This window comes from Callorhinus ursinus, unplaced genomic scaffold (genome assembly GCF_003265705.2).
Source record: "Callorhinus ursinus isolate GAN/ISIS: 27379988/994484 unplaced genomic scaffold, GSC_fseal_2.0 scaffold13, whole genome shotgun sequence".
Lineage (NCBI taxonomy): Eukaryota > Metazoa > Chordata > Mammalia > Carnivora > Otariidae > Callorhinus > Callorhinus ursinus.
Window position 1 is genome coordinate 27,874,874 of NW_027397075.1, and position 20,602 is coordinate 27,895,475.

The 20,602-nt window shown below is 39.2% G+C and overlaps 1 protein-coding gene across 4 annotated transcripts in view; it reads right to left on the minus strand.

Annotated features, from left to right (window-relative positions):
* The window catches only part of NME7 (NME/NM23 family member 7), a 311,708-nt gene that overhangs the window by 157,473 nt on the left and 133,633 nt on the right, over positions 1-20,602 (minus strand). For all 4 annotated transcript variants that reach the window (XM_073899976.1, XM_073899978.1, XM_073899977.1 and 1 more), the window contains 2 exons: positions 9,574-9,638; positions 2,772-2,840 (listed from right to left, as the gene is read on the minus strand). In XM_073899976.1, the coding sequence (XP_073756077.1) occupies positions 2,772-2,840; positions 9,574-9,638 (134 nt within the window). The remainder of the gene's footprint in view (positions 1-2,771; positions 2,841-9,573; positions 9,639-20,602) is intronic.

Below are 20,602 nucleotides of genomic sequence, written 5' to 3' on the forward strand. Positions count from 1 at the left end.
GCTGAAGCAGCAAATATAAGTATAGATGAGCAACATCGAATCTACTACAAAGAATTATGTCAGATACAACAATGTCAGCGACGCTGCCCTATTTCACACTATACATCCTACATTTAAGAGGATCATTTCAGGGTCGCCTGGGTGGCTCAGTCCTTAAGCGTCTGCCTTCAGCTCAGGTCATGATCCCAGGGTCCTGGGATCGAGCCCCGCATCGGGCTCCCTGCTCAGCAGGAAGCCTGCTTCTCCCTCTCCCACTCCCCCTGCTTGTGTTCCCTCTCTCGCTGTGTCTCTCTGTCAAATAAATAAATAAAAATCTTTAAAAAAAATAAAGGATCATTTCACCAATATATCTTTACATTTAGATAAATAAATAAGTGGACCCACTATTATGACCTTATATATCTTATCATTTATTTTATAAGTAAGAATCTGGAGACAAAGAGGATAAAGTGTTGTATGGAAAGTCAGAATAAGAATCAAATCACCTGTTTTTGTCCCTTTAGACTATGTTGCCTCTTAAGATTATTTTTACAGGGTCTTCTTTTTGAATTAGATAAACTTCCTAAAACTAAGAGACATCCAATAGTATACAGCATTTAAAAATTTACCTTTTCCTTGAGCTTAAACTCAAGTCCTGAATATTAACTGTCATGAAAAATAAGAGGCCTAGTGGGAAATACAATGGTCACAATAGCAAGTGAGACTCAGTATTTGCTAACTGATTTTTGGTGTCTCAACCAATAAAAGATACTTCAATCACATGCATTTGTAGTATACAGATACAGATCCTCACACAACTTCCTTTAAACAAAACTGAATTGTAAATGGAAAAAACACTTTTAAAAGCATTAGAATAAGAAGATTCATAAGAATATTAATTACTTCAACAAAACATTACTGGGATAAAAACATTCTTATTTCCCTTTGGACAAAATTTTCAAAGAAACTTCCCTTAGTTTCAACAGAATTTTATATCATATAAATACAGAACATCTCATAAAGATACCTGGATAATGTTCTCATTCATTTATATACTCCATTTTCCCATTAACAGAACACTCTAAACCAATTATAATTTGAAATATTTGTTTTACACCAAATAAACCATTTCAAGCTGAATAAAAAATGATAAGCATTCCTAAAAATGGCTCACAAGGCTAACTCTGAAGTAATGTAATATTTTCTTCCCAAACAGCCCATATGTTCTTTATCTTAAGTAGACTCTGTTATTAATATCACAAGATTTAAATAGTAGTTACAGATAGTATCTTACTGAGAGTATCAGACAGAGGAAAGCACATCAACACCAATTATTCCAGCCAGGATATCCTGACATTACAGTATGATATTGCTACTGTCATTCAAATTCCTGTGATGTTTTTAGTTTTACAATAGAATTTCCCAAATCAAAAGAAAAAATCCTGAGTAAATATGTATTACATAAAAATAAATTACATGTATAGTATTTTAAAGTACAATATAGGAGACATTAAGTGAGAGATGAGGGGTTTTTTAAAGTTATTTTCCAAAGGGAAATATAGCCCATCTCAGATATGCACACTACACTAGTGTCCTCAACTATCTGTTACCAAATTCAATACTACATGATACTGTAGGAGAATGTAACTGATGATCAAAAGATATGTCTCCATGGGTCGATCTTATGTACAGAAGAGCTATAATATAACATGAATGGAAGAAGGTAGCAGTTTTCAACCATATTTTCTAAAGTAAACTCTAACAAATAAAAGAAAGAAAATATATAAAAGAGATCTAAGAAATGGAAAACAGCTGTCTCTGATTGAATTAAGTGATAACACATTTTAAAATTCTTCCATTTAAGAAAAGGCAAAACTAAATGAAGAAGCTCATAAGATTAAGGTTGAATAAGCTGTTACAGAAGGAAAGCCACTCTGGCTCCTCTAAACAAGGGTGGAAACCAACAGTACACTGAGGATGAAATAGATTTCACAATCAGTCTTGACTTTGTAGGACTAAATAAGACAAAGGCTCAGGCCAGTTCTCAGACCAGTGCATTTGTCCTATTTAAGGAAGGTTGAAAGGAAAAGTCATAGAGAAGTGAGAAGGAGAATCTAGTCTCATTGTCAAGAACAGTAAACTTTATGCCAAAAAAAAAAAGAAAAAGTCAAACTCTGTAAAACAATGTAGGTGAGGAGGCAGTCCACCAGCACAAATGTATCTAAGAAAATTTTATAAGGAGCAGAAGGAAACTAATTTTGATCAAATATCTATGTTTTATTTTAAGGAAAAATATTTGGCTTATTCAAATAGTCATTTGTTTTCAGAATGTATTTCATTGCCCTCTGACCAACTCCTTTTAAATCTTATTTCTTCAGTCTCAGTTACATTTTCAGATGATTCTACCTACATTTATATCATTAAAGTAGATGTTAAATAATGCTATGGTGTTATACTGTAACTATTTGCTTTTAACTTTCTAAAGCACTTTGGAGAGTCTTTCAATCTGAGAATATTATAAACTTCATAAAGAATGTCCAAATGTGTCAATATCCCAGCAACTTTTTTTTCATTGTGGTATATTTTTGTTTCACAAATGAAACAGTAAGATATTTTAAAAAATGATCGAGTGGCTCTCAGAGGTAAGAATGCCTCAGTCACTGGGTATGATCAGCTGGCAACTGGCAGACTCGCGAATAATTGCATGATTACCAACTATACTGAGATCCCCCAGATTTAAGATACACAAACTGTTTTCAGTAACAATGCTTTACATTTACTTTGATACTTACATTATACTCAGACACCACTCCTTTATAAACTTCATAAAACTCTTCAACATTAACTCGATCCATGTTGAACTGGATTGAAACAAAACAAAACATAAGCCAACCACCAAAAGAACAAAATGAACCATACTCAGCACTCAGCATTTATGATCTCTTGGATATATTTTCTTTACTTTAAAATATAAACCTTGCAAAAATTAAGTACTATGAAAAGGTGTTGTTAAAGATTAGCTCATCAGTAATAAAAATAGATAACATTTATTGAATACTTAATGTATAAAGCACTGTTCTAGGACCTGTACATGCAACATCTCATTTTTTCTTTGAAAAAAAAAGTCTTAATATTCTTTTATTATTATTATTATATTATGGTAATCACCATACATTACATCATTAGTTTTTGATGTAGTGATCCATGACTCATTGTTTGCACCTAACACCTAGTGCTCCATGCAGAACGTGCCCTTCTTAATACCCAAAACCAGGCCAACCCATCCCACCACCCCTCTCCCCTCTAGAACCCTCAGTTTCTTTCTCAGAGTCCATTGTCTCTCATAGTTCATCTCCCCATCCGATTCCCCCCTTCATTCTTCCCCTCCTATTTTTTTCTTTAAACTTTTTATTGTTATGTTAATCCTCATACCTTACATCATTAGTTTTTGAGGTAGTGTTCCATGACTCATTGTTTGTGCATAACACTCAGTGCTCCACACAGAACGTGCCCTCTTTAATAACCATCACCAGGCTAACCCATCCCCCACACCCCTCCCCTCTAGAACCCTCAGTTTCTTTTTCAGAGTACATCATCTCTCATGGTTCACTCCCCGTCCGATTTACCCCCCTTCATTATTCCCCTCCTTCTATTTTCTTCTTTTTTTTTCCCTTAACATATATTGCATTATTTCTCTCGGAGGTACAGATATGCGATTCAACAGTCTTGCACAATTCACAGCACTCATAATAGCACATACACTCCCCAATGTCCATCACGCAGCCACCCCATCCCTCGCACCCCACCCCCACTCCAGCAACCCTCAGTTTGTTTCCTGACATTAAGAATTTCTCATATCAGTGGGGTCATATGATACATGTCTTTCTCTGATTGAATTATTTCACTCAGCATAACACCCTCCAGTTCCATCCACATCGTTGTAAATGGCAAGATCTCATTCCTTTTGATGGCTGCATAATATTCCATTGTGTATATATACCACTTCTTCTTTATCCATTCATCTGTCGATGGACATCTTGGCTCTTTCCACAAATTGGATATTGTGGATATTGCTGCTATAAACATCGGGGTGCACGTACCCCTTCGGATCCCTACATTTGTATCTTTGTGGTAAATACCCAGTAGTGCAATGGCTGGATTGTATGCTGGCTCTATTTTCAACTTTTTGAGGAACCCCCATACTGTTTTCCAGAGTGGTTGCACCAGCTTGCATTTCCACCAACAGTGTAGGAGGGTTTCCCTTTCTCCACATCCCCGCCAGCAACTGTCGTTTCCTGACTTGTTAATTTTAGCCATTCTGACTGGAGTGAGGCGGTATCTCATGGAGGTTTTGATTTGGATTTCCCTGATGCCGAGCGAACTTGAGCACTTTTTCATGTGTCTGTTGGCCATTTGGATGTCTTCTTTGGAAAAAAGTCTGTTCATGTCCTCTGCCCATTTCTTGATTGGATCATTTGTTCTTTGGGTGTTGAGTTTAAGTTCTTTATAGATTTTGGATACTAGCCCTTTATCTGATATGTGATTTCCAAATATCTTCTCCCATTCTGTCGGTTCACTTTTGGTTTTGTGGACTGTTTCTTTTGCCATGGAAAAGCTTTTTATCTGATGAAATCCCAATACTTCATTTTTGCCCTTGCTTCCCTTCCCTTTGGCGATGTTTCTAGGAAGAAGTTGCTGTGGCTACGGTCAAAGAGTCTGCTGCCTGTGTTCTCCTTTAGGATTTTGATGGACTCCTGTCTCACATTTAGGTCTTTCAACCATTTGGAGTCTATTTTTGTGTGTGGTGTAAGGAAATGGTCCAGTTTCATTCTTCTGCATGTGGCTGTCCAATTTTCCCAACACCATTTGTTGAAGAGACTGTCTTTTTGCCATTGGACATTCTTTCCTGCTTTGTCAAAGATTAGTTGACCATAGAGTTGAGGGTCCATTTCTGGGCTCTCTATTCTGTTCCATTGATCTATGTGTCTGTTTTTGCACAAGTATCATACTGTCTTGATGATGACAGCTTTGTAATAGAGCTGGAACTCCGGAATTGTGATGCTGCCAGCTTTGCTTTTCTTTTTCAATATTCCTCTGGCTATTCGGGGTCTCTTCTGGTTCCCTACAAATTTTAGGATTATTTATTCAATTTCTTTGAAAAAAAGTGGATGGTATTTTGATGGGGATTGCACTGAATGTGTAGATTGCTCTAGGTAGCATGGACATCTTCACAATGTTTGTTCTTCCAATCCATGAGCATGGAATGTTTTTCCATTTCTTAGTGTCTTCTTCAATTTCTTTCATGAGTATTTTATAGTTTTCTGAGTACAGATCTTTTACCTCTTTGGTTAGATTTATTCCTAGGTATCTTATGGTTTTGGGTGCAATTGTAAATGGGATCGACTCCTTAATTTCTCTCTCTTCTGTCTTGTTGTTGGTGTATAGGAATGCCACTGATTTCTGTGCATTGTTTTATATCCTGTCATTTACTGAATTTCTGTATGAGTTCTAGCAGTTTTGGGGTGGAGTCTTTTGGGTTTTCCACATAAAGTATCATATCATCTGCAAACAGTGAGAGTTTGACTTCTTCTTTGCCGATTTGGAGGCCTTTGATTTCTTTTTGTTGTCTGATTGCTGTGGCTAGGACTTTTAATACAATGTTGACTAGCAGTGGTGATAGTGGACATCCCTACCATGTTCCTGAACTTAGGAGGAAAGCACTAAGATTTTCCCCATTGAGAATGATATTCGCTGTAGGTTTCTCATAGATGGCTTTTATGATATTGAGGTATGTACCCTCTATCCCTATACTCTGAAGAGTTTTGATCAAGAAAGGATGCTGTACTTTGTCAAATGCTTTTTCGGCATCTATTGAGAGGAACATATGATTCTTGTTCTTTCTTCTGTTAATGTATTGTATCACGTTGATTGATTTGTGGATGTTGAACCAACCTTGCGGCTCAGGGATAAATGCCACTTGGTCGTGGTGAATAATCCTTTTAATGTACTGTTGGATCCTACTGGCTAGTATTTTGGTGAGAATTTTTGCATCCATGTTCATCAAGGATATTGGTCTGTAATTCTCCTTTTTGATGAGGTCTTTGTCTGGTTTGGGGATCTAGGTAATGGTGGCCTCATAAAATGAGTTTGGAAGTTTTCCTTCCATTTCTATTTTTTGGAACAATTTCAGGAGAATAGGTATTAATTCTTCTGAAATGTTTGGTAGAATTCCCCTGGGAAGCCATCTGGCCCTGGGCTCTTGTTTGTTGGGAGATTTTTGATGACTGCTTCAATTTCCTTAGTGGCTATAGGTCTGTTCAGGTTTTTTATTTCTTCCTGATTCAGTTTTGGTAGTTGATACATCTCCAGGAATGCATCCATTTCTTCCAGATTATCTAATTTGCTGGCATAGAGTTGCTCATAATATGTTCTTATAATTGTTTGTGTTTCTTTGGTGTTAGTTGTGATCTCTCCTCTTTCATTCATGATTTCGTTGAGTTGGGTCCTTTCTCTTTTCTTTTTGATAAGTCTGGCCAGGGGTTTATCAATCTTGTTAATTCTTTCAAAGAACCAGCTCCTAGTTTCGTTGATCTGTTCTACTGTTCTTTGGGTTTCTATGTCATTGATTTCTGCTCTGATCTTTATAATTTCTCTTCTCCTGCTGGGATTAGGCTTTATTTGCTGTTTTTTCTCTAGCTCCTTTAGGTGTAGGGTTAGGTTGTGTATTTGAGACCTTTCTTGTTTCTTGAGAAAGGCTTGGATTGCTATATAGTTTCCTCTCGGGACTGCCTTTGCTGTATCCCAAAGATTTTGAACAGTTGTGTTTTCATTTTCATTGCTTTCCATGAATTTTTTTAATTCTTCTTTAACTTCCTCGTTGACCCATTCATTCTTTAGTAGGATGCTCTTTAGCCTGCATGTATTTGAGTTCTTTCCGACTTTCTTCTTGTGACTGAGTTCTAGTTTCAAAGCATTGTGGTCTGAAAATATGCAGCGAATAATCCCAATCTTTTGGTACCTGTTGAGACCTGATTTGTGACCTAGGATGTGATCTATTCTGGAGAATATTCCATGGGCACTAGAGAAGAATGTGTATTCCATTGCTTTCATGCATCATCTCATTTAATCCTCACAATGACCCCATGACATAAGGTTATCTAACTTTCAGATCTGTGTTCCATCTCAAGCAATCTGACCCCACTGGTCATGCTCTTAACCACTACAGTATACCTCTCTTCGATAAAACCTCATTCTCAACACACACGAAAAATTTATATGCAATGTCATGTTGTCTACTGATAGGTTAGTGGCCCAAAAAATATTACTAAGGAAAAGTACTTCAGATTTTGTAGCAGCTAAAAATAATACACTTTTCCTCCCAAGCATTCAGAAAAATCCCGTCTCGTTCATAGTAAAGCATTTCCAGGCTGGATTCAAATTTAGTTAAAAATAAAATTGCAGGGGCAAATTGCAGGCCTGGGTGGCTCAGTTGGTTGAGCGGCTGCCTTCGGCTCAGGTCATGAACCTGAGGTCCTGGTATCGAGCCCCACGTCCAGCTCCCTGCTCAGTGGAGAGCCTACTTCTACCTCTCCCTCTGCCTGCCGCTCTGTCTACTTGTGCTTTCTCTGTCTGTGTCAAATAAATAAATAAAATCTTAAAAAAAAAAAATACCATTAAAAAAATAAAAATAAAAAAATAAAATAAAATTCCATTACGTTCTAGGGTCTCAAGGACTAAGACCTTAAATTTTTTTAAAAAAATAGCCTCAGAATTTACAATTTTATTTTCTCCCCTACTTTGTTTCTTTATTGTCACCGGAATTGAAGATGACTGAGAAATTTCTGACTACCCGGGCATTAATTCAAACTGGGAGGATTTATTTCACAGGCAACATAACTATTACAGGTAGTGAATTTTGTTTGATTTCAGTGTTTTAGCCTATAGTCCCACAACTTGTACTTTTAATATAACAAAATAGTAGAACGTATAACTTATTAAGTACTTATAATTTGCCCTGGAAATTCTACAAGGCATTGCCTAAGGTTATTTCATTTAATTCCTAAAATAATCCATTGAGGCAAATAATGTTCTCACTGGCCAGCAGACCCACGAGTTTAAAAGGAAGCTGACCGACAATTCAGAAATAGAGCTTCCTGACTCCAAAACTCAATGACTGAGATTGCCACTAAAGTATCATGCCTCCCCCATAGGCTCAATCAATCATTTTCTTAATTATTATTCTTGTTTTCACCGAACACCTACTCTGGCCAACTATGCTAGGTTGAGGGCCTAGAGTTAGATCAATGTTTAAATCTAAATTTTCTAGGGGCGCCTGGGTGGCTCAGTCATTAAGCATCTGCCTTCAGCTCAGGTCATGATCCCAGGGTCCTGGGATTGAGCCCCACATTGGGCTCCCTGCTCAGCGGGGGAAACTTGCTTCTCCCTCTCCCACTCCCTCTGCTTATGTTCCCTCTTGTGCTGTGTCTCTCTCTGTCAAATAAATATAATCTTTAAAAAAAATCCAAATTTTCTACAAAACACACATTTTTAAAGCAGGTCCTACAATCCTATGAATACATCACCAAGCTAATACTTTCAGAACATTTTGGCTAACAATTTCTTTATAATCATAGGTAAGATTCTCTAACTTTCTTATTAGTCTCCAAGTTTTCCCTGATGACTCTGCAAACTAGTTGATATTTCTGCCCTTTTTTTGGTTTGTGGGCATTCCTACCAATTAGGGACACAAAACTGTCAGAATCCCAGTTCCCACCCTGACCCCTGATTTTGGGTGATGCTAATACTTAGCAGAAATCAAAAGCAGTTCCTTTTCAGGAAAAGAACACATAAATTATATTGATAAGAAAAATCTCAGCTCCAAAGTCAGTATTTCATTATCAAAATAGCAAAAACTTGCTGTCTTCACACACTGTAAAACCCAAATTGTTTAGCTGATTCCTATTACAACTTGTACCCAATTTTTTGTCAAGTGCACTGGTAAATACAGCACAAAGGTATGAGAGCTCTACGGAAGTGGGTGTTGTTTCCTCAGTGAAGGGTTTCCTATAAATGCATCCACTAGGCAATTCTGAACAGTTGTGGGTTTTGGAGGTCAAGTGGTGTGACTGCCAACAGAAGCTAAAATGTGCTAACTCCAAAGAAGGTTCTGAGGGAAAGCCCAGAAGTCAGGAAAACGTCCTACTTAAGGAGAAAATCTCAACTGATTCTCTTTCTCCATTCTCTTCTTAGTCACCAAATAACAGAGAGCTCAGTATTAACTACTCAATTCTATTTTTTGTTTGTAGGAACTAAATACATTGTTTCCATCGATACTTATTTTGCAACCAAAGTTTCAGGAACTGTATAAACCTGTTTTATAATCTTAAATTAGGTGTACGGTTTGAATTTTAGTTCCCTCAGTGAAAGATTATATCGGTAAAGTAATTTCAAAAACATTTTTTGTTATAAGGTTGTCAAGTTCAGTAACTATATCTTTTTAATGTGTTGAATTCACAAGTGCACAGAGAAAATTCAATATAAAACATTAAAAAAAGAAATCTGTCAATAGATCATGAGTTATTGCAAACTACCTACCATCTGCATAGCTGAGATTTCAAAACCTGCATCCCGGATAGCCATGAGGATCTTTCCCAGCAGTCCTGAAAATACAGAACAAATGAGTGCAAAAATAAAAAATTTTCAAGGCATTTTAGTTTCTTAGAAATGCAAATTTTCTACCTCAAAGTAAATGCTTACACTCTATATAGAGAAATCAAATATTTCTCCAAGGGAAACTAAATCTCTAATATCAAGCATCACCAGTAATTACTTGATTCACTTAGTAAGTGCTTCAGGAATATCAACAATGATCCTGAAGATTATGCAAAAAACCTTTAAGATACTATTTTGCCTTAAAGCGCCTGAAGTCTAGTGATGTAGAGAACATGCAAATCAAACAGTTGAAACTAGCATTACAAAAAAATGAAATGCCAGGGGCCGCAGCAAGATGGCAGAGGAGTAGGAGACCTGGATTTTGTCTGGTCTCAGGAATTCAGCTGAATAGGGATCAAACCATTCTGAACACCTAAGAACTCAACAGGAGATCAAAGAGAAGAATAGCAACAACTCTCTGAACAGATAAGCGACCACTTACTGGAAGGTAGGACGTGCCGAGAAGTGAATCCAAGGCGAAATTCGGGAGGACAGACGGCGGGGGAGGGGGCCTCCGTCGGCCGCTTCTGGCAAGTGATAGAGCCACGGAGCACAAAATCGGAACTTTTAGAAGTCGGCTCCGCTGAGGGATGTGGCTCCAGTGGCTAAGCGGGGGGTGGAATCCTCCCGGGACAGTGTGGTCTCAGGACCCTTGGGGTCACAGAAAGACTGGGGGTGCCTGAGTGCAGCAGAGCTCTCAGGTATGTAGCGGAGAAGCCGGCTGCAGAGACGGAGCCGAGGTGCAGGCTCTCAGCTCGAGGTGGCCATAAACTGTGATCCGCGGCCCAGTCGGGCCACTGCTCCTCCAGCAGGGACCCAGCAAGCGGCAGAGCCAGGGAGACTCCCCTTCCTCCCCCGGGAGGAGCGGCGCAGGAGCGCACTGCAGGGATCTGCTGGGTTTGGAGAGTCCACACTGGGTCGGGTGCCAGAGATGGAAATGCTCGGTCACAGGCCGGGTGAGCACAGAGTGCAGCCGGAGACCAGGGAGACGGGAGTGACTGCTTTTCTCTGGGGGCGCACTGAGGAGCGGGGCCCCGAGGTCTAAGCTCCTCTGGGTGGAGATTGGGAGGCCAACATTTTCACCCTGGTCCTCCAAAGCTATACCGAGAGCTTGCAGGGAACAAAATCTCCTGAGAACAAACCCGAGCAGCTTGCTTAGCCCGAACCGACAAGGGCGGGGCAATTCAGCCTCTGGCAAAGACATTTGGAAACCACGGCAACAGGCCCGTCCCCCAAAAGATCAGCCCGAACAGCCAGCAAGCCAAGACCAAGTTTACCGATCAAGGAGAACGGGAGAACTCCAGCGCTAGGGGAATACTGCACACAGAATTCATGGCTTTTTTTACCATGATTCATTAGGTCATCAAAATTAATTTTTTTAACTGTTTTTTTTTTAATTTCTCTTTTTCCCTTTTTCAACCATCTTATCAATCCCTTTTTAAAAAAAAAACATTTTTTATCTTTCATTTTTAGAGTCATATTTTATCCCTTCATAGTAGTTACCCTTATTTTTGGCATATATATATATAAGTTGTTCTCTCTTTAAAATGTTGAGATACAGTTTCTTCTAACAGATCAAAATATACCCTAAATAACTAGTGTATGGTTTTGTTCTAGTCTCCTGACTGATCACATTCTCTCCTTTTCTTTTTTTTTTTAATCTTCTTCTTTCTTTTTTCAAACGACTTCTTATCAATTCCTTTTATAAAATCTTTTATAATTTTCATCTTTACAGTCATCTTACATCCCTTCATTGTATCAACCCTTATTTGGTACATATATGTCTTTCTTCCTGTAAAATTTTAGGAGGCACTTTTTTCTAACAGACCAAAATAAACCCAAAATCTAGTATGTGGCACTGATCTATACACTAGTCTGATCATATTTGATCATATTCTGCTTTTTTTGTATAGTTCTGTTTTTGTTTTTATCTTTTTTATTATCTTTTTTTTTTCTCTTTCTTTTCTCTTTCTTTCCCTTTCTTTTCCCCTGGTTTCAGGTCTTTTCTGATTTGTATAGAGTATATTTGCTGGGGACATTGTTAACCTGTTAGCATTTTGATCTCTCATTCATCTGTTCTCCTCTGGACAAAATGACAAGAGGAAAAAAATCACCTCAGCAAAAAGAATAAAAGGTAGTACTGTCAGCCAGGGACCTACTCAATACGGACATTAGTACGATGTCGGACCTAGAGTTAAGAATCATGACTTTAAAGATACTAGCTTGGATTGAAAAAACCGTGGAAGTTATTAGAGAAACCCGTTCTGGAGAAATAAAAGAACTAAAATATAACCAAGTCGAAATCAAAAAGGCTATTAATGAGGTGCAATCAAAAATGGGGGCACTAACTGCTAGGATAAATGAGGCAGAAGAGAGAATCAGCGATATAGAAGACCAAATGAAGGAAAATAAAGAGGCTGAGAAAAAGAGAGAGAAACAACTACAGGATCACGAGGGCAGAATTCGAGGGATAACTGATACGATAAGACGAAACAACATTAGAATAATTGGGATCCCAGAAGAAGAAGAAAGAGAGAGAGGGGCAGAAGGTATATTAGAGCAAATAATAGCAGAGAACTTCCCTAATGTGAGGAAGGAAACAGGCATCAAAATCCAGGAGGCACAGAGAACCCCTCTCAAAATCAATAATAATAGGTCAACACCCCGACATCTAATAGTAAAACTTACAAGTCTCAGAGACAAAGAGAAAATCATGAAAGCAGCTCGGAAGAAGAGATCTGTAACCTACAATGGTAGAAATATTAGATTGGCAACATACCTATCCACAGAGACCTGGCAGGCCAGAAAGGACTGGCAAGATATCTTCAGGGCACTAAACGAGAAAAAATATGCAGCCAAGAATACTATATCCAGCTAGGCTGTCATTGAAAATTGAAGGAGAGGTAAAAAGCTTCCAGGACAAACAAAAACAAAAGGAATTTGCAAATACGAAACCAGCCCTACAAGAAATATTGAAAGGGGTCCTCTAAGCAAAAACAGAGCCTAAAAGCAGCATAGATCAGAAAGGAACACAGACAATATACATTAAGAGTCACCACACAGGCAAAACAATGCCACTAAATTCATACCTTTCAATAGTTACCCTGAATGTAAATGGGCTAAATGCCCCAATCAAAAGACACAGGCTATCAGATTGGATTAAAAAACAAGACCCATAAATATGCTGTCTGCAAGACACTCATTTTAGACCAAAGACACCCCCACATTGAAAGTGAGGGGGTGGAAAACCATTTACCATGCTAATGGACACCAAAAGAAAGCTGGGGTGGCAATTCTTATATCAGGCAAATTCGATTTTAAAACAAAAACTGTAATAAGAGATGAGGAAGGACACTATATCCTACTTAAAGGGTCTATCCAACAAGAAGATCTAACAATTGGAAATATCTATGCCCCTAACATGGGAGCAGCCAATTATATAAGGCAATTAATACCAAAGGAAAAGAAATACATTGACGACACTACAATAATAGTGGGGGACTTTAACACCCCCCTCACTGAAATGGACAGATCATCTAAGCAAAAGGTCAACAAGGAAATAAAGACTTTAAATGACACACTGGACCAAATGGACTTCACAGACATATTCAGAACATTCCATCCCAAAGCAACGGAATACACATTCTTCTCTAGTGCCCATGGAAAATTCTCCAGAATTGATCCTACATCAAAAATCAGGTCTCGACCAGTACCAAAAGATTGGGATCATTCCCTGCATGTTTTCAGAACACGATGCTTTGAAACTAGAACTCAATTAAAAGAGGAAAGTTGGAAAGAACTCAAATACATGCAGGCTAAAGAGCATCCTACTAAAGAAAGAATGGGTCAATCGGGAGATTAAAGAAAAATTAAAAAAATTCATGGAAACCAATGAAAATGAAAACACAACTGTTTAAAATCTTTGGGATACAGCAAAGGCAGTCCTGAGAGGAAAGTATATAGCCATACAAGCCTCTCTCAAGAAACAAGAAAGGTCTCAAATACACAACCTAACCCGACACCTAAAGGAGATGGAGAGTGAACAGCAAATAAAGCCTAAACCCAGCAGGAGAAGAGAAATAATAAAGATCAGAGCAGAAATTAATGAAATAGAAAGCAAAGGACTGTAGAACAGATCAACGAAACTAGTTCTTTGAAAGAATTAACAAGATTGATAAACCGCTGGCCAGACTTCTCAAAAAGAAAAGAGAAATGACCCAACTCAACAAAATCATGAACGAAAGAGATCACAACCAACACCAAAGAAACACAAACAATTATATGAACATATTATGAGCAACTCTAGGCCAGCAAATTAGATAACCTGGAAGAAATGGGTGCAACCCTAGAGATGTATCAACTACCAAAATTGAACCAGGAAGAAAGAGAAAACCTGAACAGACCTATAACCACTAAGGAAATTGAAGGACTTATCAAAAATCTCCCAATAAACAAAAGCCCAGGGCCAGATGGCTTCCCAGGGGAATTCTATCAGACATTTAAAGAAGAATTAATATCTATTCTCCTGAAACTGTTCCAAAAAATAGAAATGGAAGGAAAACTTCCAAACTCATTTTAAGAGGCCAGCACACCTTGATCCCCAAAACAGACAAAGACCTCATCAAAAAGGAGAATTAAAGACCAATAACCTTGATGAACATGGATGCAAAAATTCTCACCAAAATACTAGCCAATAGGATCCAACAGTACATTAAAAGGATTATTCACCATGACCAAGTGGGGATTTATCCCTGGGCTGCAAGGCTGGTTCAACATCCGCAAATCAATCAACGTGATACAATACATTAACAGAAGAAAGAACAAGAATCATATGATCGTCTCAATAGATACAGAAAAAGCATTTGACAAAGTACAGCATCCTTTCTTGATCAAAACACTTCAGAGTATAGGGATAGAGGGTACATACCTCAATATCATAAAAGCCATCTATGAAAAACCTACAGCAAATATCATTCTCAATGGGGAAAAGCTGAGAGATTTTCCCCTAAGGTCAGGAACACGGCAGGGATGTCCACTATCACCACTGCTATTCAATATAGTAGTAGAAGGCCTAGCCACAGCAATCAGACAACAAAAAGAAATCAAAGGCATCCAAATTGGCAAAGAAGAAGTCAAACTCTCACTCTTTGCAGATGATAGGATACTGTATGTGGAAAACCCAAAAACTCCACCCCAAAACTGCTAGAAGTCATACAGGAATTCAGTCAAGTGGCAGGATATAAAATCAATGCACAGAAATCAGTGGCGTTCTTATACACCAACAACAAGACAGAAGAGAGACAAATCAAGGAGTCAATCCCATTTACAATTGCACCCAAAACCATAAGATACCTAGGAATAAATTTAACCAAAGAGGCAAAGGATCTGTACTCAGAAAACTATAAAATACTCATGAAAGAAATTGAAGACACAAAGAAATGGAAAAACGTTCCATGCTCATGGATTGGAAGAACAAATATTGTGAAGATATCAATGCTACCTAGAGCAATCTACACTTTCAAGGCAATCCCCATCAAAATACCATCCACTTTTTTCAAAGAAATGGAACAAATAATCCTAAAATTTGTAGGGAACCAGAAAAGACCCCGAATAGCCAGAGGAATATTGAAAAAGAAAAGCAAAGCCGGTGGCATCACAATTCCGGAATTCCAGCTCTATTACAAAGCTGTCATCATCAAGACAGTATGATACTTGCACAAAAACAGACACATAGAGCAATGGAACAGGATAGAGAGCCCAGAAATGGACCCTCAACACTATGGTCAACTAATCTTTGACAAAGCAGGAAAGAATGTCTAATGGCAAAAAGACAGTCTCTTCAACAAATGGTGTTGGGAAAATTGGACAGCCACATGCAGAAGAATGAAACTGGACCATTTCCTTACACCACACACAAAAATAGACTCCAAATGGTTGAAAGACCTAAATGTGAGACAGGAGTCCATCAAAATCCTAAAGGAGAACACAGGCAGCAGACTCTTTGACCGTAGCCACAGCAACTTCTTCCTAGAAACATCGCCAAAGGGAAGGGAAGCAAGGGCAAAAATGAAGTATTGGGATTTCATCAGATAAAAAGCTTTTGCACAGCCAAAGAAACAGTCCACAAAACCAAAAGACAATTGACAGAATGGGAGAAAATATTTGGAAATGACATATCAGATAAAGGGCTAGTATCCAAAATCTACAAAGAACTTATCAAACTCAACACCCAAAGAACAAATAATCCAATCAAGAAATGGGTAGAAGACATGAACAGACATTTTTCCAAAGAGGACACCCAAATGGCCAAGAGAGACATGAAAAAGTGCTGAACATCGCTCGACATCAGGGAAATCCAAATCAAAACCTCAATGAGATACCACCTTACACCAGTCAGATGGCTAAAATTAACAAGTCAGGAAACGACAGATGTTGGGGGGATGCGGAAAAGGGGAACCCTCCTACACTGTTGGTGGGAATGCAAGCTGGTGCAACCACTCTGGAAAACAGTATGGAGGTTCCTCAAACAGTTGAAAATAGAGCTACCATAGAATCCAACCATTGCACTACTGGGTATTTACCCCAAAGACAGAAATGTAGGGATCCAAAGGGGTATGTGCACCCTGATGTTTATAGCAGCAATGTCCACAATAGCCAAACTGTGGAAAGAGCCAAGATGTCCATCGACAGATGAATGGATAAAGAAGAAGTGGTATATATACACAATGGAATATTATGCAGCCATCAAAAGGAATGAGATCTTGCCATTTGCAATTACGTGGTTGGAACTGGAGGGTGTTATGCTGAGTGAAATAAGTCAATCAGAGAAAGACATGTATCATATGACCTCACTGATATGAAGAATTCTTAATCTCAGCAAACAAACGGAGGGTTGCTGGAGTGGTGGGGGGTGGGAGGGATGGGGTGGCTGGGTGGTAGACATTGGGGAGGGTATGTGCTATGGTGAGTGCTGTGAATTGTGAAGACAGTTGAATCACAGATCTGTACTTCTGCAACAAATAATGCAACATATGTTAAGAAAAAAGAAAAAGAGGAAGATAGCAGGAGGGGAAGAATGAAGGGGAGTAAGGCGGATGGGGAGACGAACCATGAGAGACGATGGACTCTGAAAAACAAACTGAGGGTTCTAGAGGGGAGGAGGGTAGGGGGATGGGTTAGCCTGGTGATGGGTATTAAAGAGGGCACATTCTGCGTGGAGCACTGGGTGTTATGCACAAACAATGAATCATAGAACACTACATCAAAAACTAATGATGTAATATATGGTGATTAACATAACAATAAAAAATTTTAAAAAATGAAATGCCAAAGTACTGGATATGGGAGTTCCAAGGATGAATTCAAAGGAGAACAATCAAAGTATAATTGAAGGGGTGGCAGAAGCTTTAAGGGGAAATGAGAGCATGAATTGGTACTTAAAGCCTGTAGATAGATGGGATTATATGGAGAAGCAGTTATAAAAGGACAGAAGGCACAGATCTGAGAAAATGTGAGCATGTTGACATGGCAGTAAGAAGGCAGAAAAGATGGGGAAAAAAAGGTGAAAAGGAAAAGAGATTTGATCCAGTGTTTTTTATAATACAGCCTGTAGATCCTGGGACTCTGGGACTGATTTTGAGATTCCTTTAGTTTACTATAAAAATATTCTAAGCTTCTTTTTTTCAAGCCAACTAAAATTCTCTCTCCCTCCCTGTCTCTCTCTCTGTCTCCCCCCCCCCCACACACACACACACACACACACACTTACCCCATATATTTTGTATGATCTGGATGTTTATTTGGACCCCAAATCACCAAGGAGTGTGCATTTTTTTTACTATTTTACTACAGCCAGGTAGTGCTATTATAATTTAGTAGGTTGAGGGATGGAAAAAAAAAAAAAAAAAGACAATGATAGACCTATTTCTCAAGTGATATATTTGTACCAAGTGAAGGCCAAATGATACCAGAGCATGCTGTAGAAACAAAGGTTCCTCAGAAGTAGAACAGACCCATGCCAACTCAGAGCACTCTGTAGCATATACGTGACTTGGTGACTGAGTTTTGTCAAACATCCTTTATCTTATCAAAGTTGTTAAGTTAAATTTTATTCATTTTATACTCTTGTTTGTAATGAATTTGTAAATTGCTTTAGTTACACAGTTGCATGTGCAAAGGTTTATATTTAGTTTTATATTTGGACATATTTAAGTTGCATTATAATTACAATAATTCACGTCAACACTGGGGGTCCATCCGAATATTTTTCCTCCAAATAAAACACTGCCAAAAAAAAAAAAAAGGAGAGCCACTGAAAACGTTGAGCAGAACATAGGACAAAATAGTGTTTTAGGAATATTATTGATGTAATACTGACAGGCAAGCTTGTCTGCAAAAAAGGAATAAAAGACAGAATGACAAAGGCTTTTGAAACCATCTAGCAGGCTCACTGGACTTGGATGGCAGCACTAGAGAGAGAAGTAATGAATATAAGACATTTCCAAACAAGAACTAACAGGACTAAACTGGACACGGAGTGTGAAGAAGAAGGAATACAGGTTCTCTGAGTCCAAGTGACTGAAAGATGGACAGCATCTTTAAGAAGAAAACAACTAATAAAAACAAATTGATTAATCTCTTGGGGAAGGTCATCAAGATGGCATGATTGACAGCTGACTAGTGAGCTGGACCTAGGCACTGGAGGGCTCCCTACCCCCTTCCGTGCCCTTGGAATGTGGGTTCTGCTTGCCTTTCCTGCTCCCAGAGGCTGCTCCAAGGACACAGCCTTGAGATAATGACGCATGATACTGCAGGGTATGTGTGACTGAACCCAGTTAAGACTTTTATAGAAACTTTTACGATTTGGCAGGTGGGTGCGGGAATCCACTTGCCTTGCTACTGCCTAAGACAAGCCTTGTATGTAAGCTTCCTTGCTTATCAAAACAGCCACCGACCAAACTGTAGTGGCCTTCCTGTTTCTTCAGTCTCTCCCGGCCCTCTGAGTTCAGGGGCCAATTTCAGATTACATTCAGAAAGCTTCCAAGGATGTTACGAACCAACAATTAAGGAAAAAGACAGTGAAATATTTTGAACATAGAAACAGAATTTTAGAACAGAACACTGATCAGTATTTGAGAAGAGAGCATATCCAATGGCTAAAAAATGATAGATGAATGAGTGAATAAACTCCCCACACAAAATAGGTGATAAGGGATTGCATTCCAATAGATAGATAGGTAGAGGGCTATAATGAGGTGTGCAGACAGGTTAGAGCTGAAATGGTGAGAACAGAGGTCTGCTTGTTTGACAAAAGGAAGAGTAAAGGAGGGGCAAAGATGGCGGAGTAGTAGGGGACCCTATTCCAACTGGTCCCCTGAATTTATTTTATCCGGCAAGGCTGGATATCTACCACATCACTCTGAAAAACCCATGAAATCAGCCTGAGAAGTAAGAAGATAAGTCTGGATCCCTACAAACAGAATATCACCAATGGTTGGTTTTGAGGTATAAAGCGGGAAGCTGTGATTCCGCAGGCAGATATCAGAAGATAAATAGAAGGGGGAGGGAGCCATGGGGATCCTGCACCACCAGTGAACGAAGCCTCCTGCGCTGGGGACAGGGCACAAACTCGCAGACGGTAGCGGCGGGGAAAGGACTTTAGAGCAGCGCCCCGGACTGAAACCAGGAGCAGTGGGGCCGTGCGTGCGAACTGGGGTGGCTGGCAGTTTTAGAAGCACAAAGAGCAGAGAGGTGCCTGGATCTGGAAGCGAGGGCTGGGAGTGCTCCTGAGGGGCGCACAACTCAGGAGGCTGTGGTTTTAGAAGCACAGACAGAAACAGAGACAGTGTGGCCGAGAGCTCATTGAAGAACAGACTGAGATCGTTCTGCTCTGAGGCAGAGGGTTGGAAATGGTCACTTCTGCTCTGACACCTGGAAGAGACATGGAAAACTGCCAGGGAAAGCTGCCAGAGAACAAAAGACCCCCAAAACCGGTTTTCACTGAGCCCATTCCCCACCACAGGGGGCAGGGCAACTCTGCCCAAAAAGGGTTGCCTGAGTAACAGTGCAGCAGGCCCTTACCCCAGAAGACAAGAGGCTGACAACCCTAAGGTCCCTATAAAACAGGTGCATCATTTTGGGGCTGTGGTCAATAATTTGGACTCTGTACATTCCCTCAACAACCACTCAACAGAATGACTAAGAGGAGGAACCCCCAAAATAGGAAAGAACCAGAGACTGTGACTTCTGCCATTGATATAGAAATGGACATTACATATAAGCAAGATGTCGGAAATACACTTCAGGGTAACAGTTATGAAGACTATAGCTAGAATGGAGAAATCAATTAATGGCAACAGTAGAGTCTCTAAGGGCAGAAATGAGAGCTGAACTGGCAAAACTTAAAAATGCTATAAACAAGATCCAATCTAATCTAGATACACTAACAGCTAGAGTAAACGAGGTAGAAGAAAGAATTAGTCATCTAGAAGACAAACTGATAGAAAAGAAGGAAAATGAGGAGGCCTAGAAGAATTAGCTTAAAATCCATGAAAACTGAATTAGACAAATAAGTGACACGATGAAACGTTCCAACGTCAGAATTATTGCAATCCCTGAGGGAGCGGAGAGAGAGAGAGGACTAGAAGATATACTTGAGCAAATCGTAGCTGAGAACTTCCCTAATCTGGGGAAGGAAACAAACATTCGTGTCCAGAGGCAGAGAGGACCCCTCCGAAGATCAAGGAGAAGAGACCAATGCCCTCGCATTTAACAGTAAAACTCGCAAATCCTAGAACCAAGGAAACAACCTTAAGGGCAGTTAGGGGGAAGAGATTCCTTACATACAGAGGGAGGAATATCAGAATAACGACAGACCTATCCACAGAGTCCTGGCAAGCCAGAAAGGCCTGGC